Below are 5,409 nucleotides of genomic sequence, written 5' to 3'. Positions count from 1 at the left end.
TTTCTATCACATCATTTTGTTGTGGTGTTCTCGGTATTAAGAAAAAAATAATTTATTCCATATTCTTCATAGAACTTTTGAGACTCTCCTTCTTAAATTCACCTCTATAGTCACTTCTCATTGATGTAATAGATGTGCCTTTCTCATTTGTAACACACTTATAGAATATGGAAAAAACTTTAGATGATTCATGTTTATGGGTAAGGAACATAACCCATGACTATCTTGTCATCAACAATCACAAGGTTGGACCAAACCAATCAATGTGTAGTAGTTCAAGTGAACTCTACTCTAAAGTAACATGTGAAGTGTGAAGTCCTTATTAAATTTTCATATGATTTAACGGTCTTCTTCAAATTGTCTTCCCCTAATGATCTTGAAGATTGTATCCATTTTTTGAGATAACATTTGTTTGTTGTAAAATAGCATATGTCCATTGTGAGGTAGTATTTAATGTCAATATTTGCTTATCGTATAACATTGTTATATTTTCCTTTTCTTGTGGCTTGAATGGTAGACTTTGTCATCACATGGAATATTGAGCTTTCAACGCTCTATATCATAATATCAGGTTTTTCCTTCTCTCCACAAAGAATAACACTATTTTTCTACAACACAATTGTTAGTGTTGTGTCCCAATTTTCCACTATTCCACCTTTTGGAGTTATTACTATGATTTTTTACAGTTAAAACGTAAAAAAATTGTTTATGCTAATTTAGGATAAAATAGTCTTTTGAGTAAGAGTTCTAGTGTAAAACTCGATTACGAGTCGGAGATGATATTAGCATATTATATGTCCCTAATAAAAAAGTATCCTAACTAAATACATAAATTAATTATATTCTTAATTTATTTTATTAAAAAAGTACCAACACAAGTAGTAGATTTTTTATAGTTATGTGTGACAATAATTAATTTTACTTCTACATATTCATATATTTATTTACCTATTTATTTAATTTTTGCAATTTTTATTATTATTTTTTGACAAAATATTTTTTGACCAACAAAATTGACTGATCACAAACATTGTAAAAATTCTCTTACCATAAACATTACATTAAATGATCAACAATAATGTTGAATTTAAATATAAACATTGGTTGAAACAAATATTCAATTATTCACAAATCAAGCATTTAAGAATATAAGATAATACTGAACAATTAATATTGTTGGACACTTTTCATTCATGAGAACACTTTGATAACTTTGTATTGGAGGCAAAAGTCTAAGAATTTTGGACGCTCTAAATGACTTTGCAATGGGCGCAAAGTCGAAGTGTTTTGGAAGCAATGGGCGCAAAGTCGAAGTGTTTTGGAAGCAATGGACATTTTGTGTTGGACGCACTAGTCTAAATCTTCTAGGTGCAGTGATGCATAAGCCTTTTAGACACATTTTTTTTATTTTGGCTTGTCCAATATATATTTTAATCGCGTGTCAGCTATTCATCATGAGCATTAGAGTGTCATCCACATATCTTAAACATTGTGAGCGTTAACACATGATCATAGATTAAGTAGATGATATTTCGGAAAAATTACTGGACTACACTATCCCAGCTTTGGGGTACGTTTTGAATTAATTACGGGATTGAGGTAGAATTTAGTGGATCTCGTGGACCCCATTCACGACTTTGGCAAAGTCGTAGACCCCATCCACGATTTACCTGGAAAGTCGTGGACCCCATCCACGATTTCCCTGCTATGTGTCAGGTCCCTGTAAGTCGTGGACCACATGCACGACTTTCATGGCAATGTCGTGGATGAGGTCCACGAGATCCATGCAATGTCGTGGACTCCGTGCACGATTTCCAAGCTCTATATATATTTCCATCTCCGAGTGTAAAACCACACTGGAGGAAGAATTGAACTGTATAAAAAAATTGCATCATACTAGAATTGAAGAACTCTGAATGTTTAAGGTAATTTCCAATTGTTATATCTTTTATTTTATATATAATTTTACGTGTTACATTTGTTTAAATGTAAATATGTTTGTTTTTTTTACTCTATGTTATATGTAGATGACAATTATTAGAGATATTGTTAGTGATTTTAGTGATGAGGAGGACATCGAGCTTGATGATGACGAGCATGATGATGTTCAGATTACCACACATGAAGCAGTTAGCGTAACATATCATAATCCTTCATCTTTTTTCGTTAACATTGATCATCAATCTGGACAAGATTTTCCATATAGAAGTAGTAACATAAGTAATGAAATAGATAATGAGTTATTTGTTGGTATGCAATTTGAATCAAAGGAGGCAACAATAAATGCGGTAAAACATTTTCATATTAGAAATTCTGTTGATTACGTTGTCGATGAGTCTAGGCCAGATAGATATGTTGTAAAATGTAAATATTATGGTGTTGGGTGTGAATGGAGACTTCGAGCATCAAAAAGTTTGAAGCGTGATATTTGGGAGATTAGAAAAATTAGTGGAAGTCACACTTGTGTATCCACTAATATTTCACAAGATCACACGAAGTTGAACTCATCTTTCATCGCAAACTGCATTGTGCAACTAGTATCAGAAGATCCTGGTATACCAATCAAAGCATTAGTGAAGGAAGTGGTAACTCGTTTTGGTTATACGGTCACATATAGGAGGGCTTGGACTGCTAAACAAATGGCAATGGCCCAAATTTATGGTGATTGGGAGGGATCGTACAAGGAGTTACCTCGTTGGTTGAATGCTGTTCAATATTATGCACCAGGTACAATTGTAAGATATTCAGCATCTAACCTTGATGAACATAATACTTTAGTTATTGATAGGGTGTTTTGGGCTTTCAAGCCGTGCATTGAAGGATTCGGTTTTTGCAAACCAATCCTTCAAGTTGATGGGACGTTTTTGACTGGAAAGTATACTGGAACTTTGTTAATAGCAAGTTCCCAAGATGGTAACAGACGTATATTTCCAGTAGCATTTGCGATTGTAGAAGGAGAGACCAAAGAGGCATGGGAATGGTTTTTCTACAATCTTCGGACATATGTTACCCCACAACCAAATATTTGCATTATATCAGATACGGGTACAGGTTTATTAGGTGCATTACGTACTGAGCTCCCTCAATGGTGTGATGGTCATTCTGTATATTGCATCCGCCATGTTGCTAGCAATTTCAACAAGGAGTTCAGAGATAATGATCTGAAAGAAAAAGTCATTGAAATGAGTAAGTGTTGAAATGAATGTCAATTATGTGAAACTGTTTGTATGTTGGATTTTTGTGAATATTTTTGTACTTGTTGTAGGCTATGAATTGATGCGGCCAAGATTTGAGAGAATGCTTACTGTATTACGTCAAAAAAACTCTAGGGCGGCAGCGTGGTTAGATAAAATCCCAAAAGAAAAATGGACGCAATCATATGATGAGGGGAGACGGTATGGCCATATGACGACGAATTTGGCTGAATGTGTAAATGCGGTTCTGAAAGGAGCAAGGGCCTTGCCCATTACTGCACTTGTTAGAGCAACATATCATAGACTGAACTCCTGGTTTCTACACCATAGAAATGAAGCAAATAACATGATCAGGGCGGGTCATGTTTATTGCGAAGAATTGAGTAAGGTGATTAATGAAAATAATCGAAAAGCTACTAGCCATATTGTACGAAATTTTTCGAGGGATTCAGGAGTGTCGGAAGTCGAAGTTGCTAGTACCGGTGGTAGTCGATACGCAAGAGTATACACAGTTAGATTAATGGACAACTGGTGTGATTGTGGGGAATTTCAATCACTTAGATTGCCATGTTCACATGTTATTGCTACTTGTGCATCATTGAACTTAGACTATGGCCAATTTATATCACCGATTTATAGGTTAGAGAACTTACAGAAGGTTTATGGACATGAGTTTCAACCCATTGCAAATGAAGAATATTGGCCTTCTTACTTAGGTCCAACGTTCATTCCTAATCCCCTTATGCGTAGGAACCGTACTGGAAGACCAAAAACTACACGTATACACAATGAAATGGATGATTCTCAGTCCCAACAAAGTAAAAAATGTGGGTGGTGTAGGAGTGAAGGACACAATAGGAAGAAATGCCCTTTTAGAAGTACCGAAGTTGGACAAAGTTCAAGGCAAAACTAAGTGATGTAATATCCCACTTTTGTGTGATTTTGTAATTTTGTAATTTTGTGCAATGTTGTGTAATTTTTTGTAATTTTATAATATGTGTAATACAATTGTGTACATACATAATTCGGAATATACACTTTCTAAATATTATTCCTTAACACATCAATTTAAAATACACTTTCTAAATACAATCCATTAACACGTCAATTTAATATACACTTTCTAAATACAATCCATTAACACATCAATTTAATATACACTTTCTAAATATTATTCATTAACACTTAAATTTTTGTAATTATTTGTAATTTTTTTAATATCCCACTTTTGTGTAATTATTTGTAAGTGGTGTAATTTTAGTACATTAACACATCAATTTTAATATACAACACATAAATAAACCATTAACACATCAATTTTAATACACCATTGACAAATCAATTTTAATATACACTTTCTAAATATTTAAATATTTTACTACACAAAATTGAAACAAATTTCAAACAATTCAAATTTAAATTCGGATTCAAAATTAAATACAATTCAAAATTCAAATTTCAAAATTCAAAATAATTTGAATTCGGATTCAAATTTCACATTTCAAAAAAAATACAACACATAAATACACCAATAAATACGAATTCAAAAAAAAACGGAAAATCAGAAAATTAATTGAAAGTCGTGGATGGTATCCACGACTTTGGTGCAGATTACTTTAATATACACTTTCTCAAAACTTCAAAATTAAAAAATATTTAATATACAACACATAAATACACCATTAACACATCAATTTTAATACATCATTAACACATCAATTTTAATATACACTTTCTAAATATAATTCATTTACAAATCAATTAAATATACACTTTCTAAATATAATCCATTCAAATGAATTTCAAAATTCAAACAAATTCAAATATAATCCATTCAAACAAATTTCAAAATTTAAAAATTTCAAAATTCAAAAAAATTTAAATTCGGATTCCTCATGATTGGAGGCTTCCTCATGCCATATACATCAGGATCACGAGTCCACCTGATGTATCTCCCATTGTTGGAGGACTTGTCTCAAACATTCCAATATAGTTGGGGTTCAGCGGTATTGGCGTGTCTATATCGTGGAATATGTCGTGCGACACTGATAAGTCACCAAATTGAAATCGGTGGCTGCTTACATTTACTACAGTCATGGGCATATGACCGCATACCAATGCTAGCTCCAAGAGTACACAACAACGACTCCCAAACTTTCCCTTTAGTTCAAAGGTATATTTTTTTCCATTATTTTATTAATAAAATTCTTCAAAT

General features: G+C 32.7%; 1 protein-coding gene across 1 annotated transcript; it reads left to right on the top strand.

Annotated features, from left to right (window-relative positions):
- LOC109326568 lies at positions 1,266-4,107 on the top strand. Its single transcript, XM_019559267.1, has 3 exons — positions 1,266-1,368; positions 2,728-3,186; positions 3,266-4,107. Exons 1-3 carry the CDS (start codon positions 1,266-1,268, stop codon positions 4,105-4,107), a joined length of 1,404 nt encoding a protein of 467 aa, XP_019414812.1.

This window comes from Lupinus angustifolius, chromosome LG02 (assembly GCF_001865875.1).
Source record: "Lupinus angustifolius cultivar Tanjil chromosome LG02, LupAngTanjil_v1.0, whole genome shotgun sequence".
NCBI lineage: Eukaryota > Viridiplantae > Streptophyta > Magnoliopsida > Fabales > Fabaceae > Lupinus > Lupinus angustifolius.
Note: the sequence above shows the minus strand (reverse complement) of the source record. Positions and strands in the feature narration are given on the sequence as shown.

Excerpts from the sequence above, each read along its gene's own strand:
- LOC109326568 (XM_019559267.1), top strand. The coding sequence starts at position 1,266 with ATGGGCGCAAAGTCGAAGTGTTTTGGAAGCAATGGGCGCAAAGTCGAA. Across the intron at positions 1,369-2,727 it reads CACTAGTCTAAATCTTCTAG|GTACAATTGTAAGATATTCA; the intron begins GTGCAGTGATGC and ends ATTATGCACCAG. Across the intron at positions 3,187-3,265 it reads AGAAAAAGTCATTGAAATGA|GCTATGAATTGATGCGGCCA; the intron begins GTAAGTGTTGAA and ends TACTTGTTGTAG.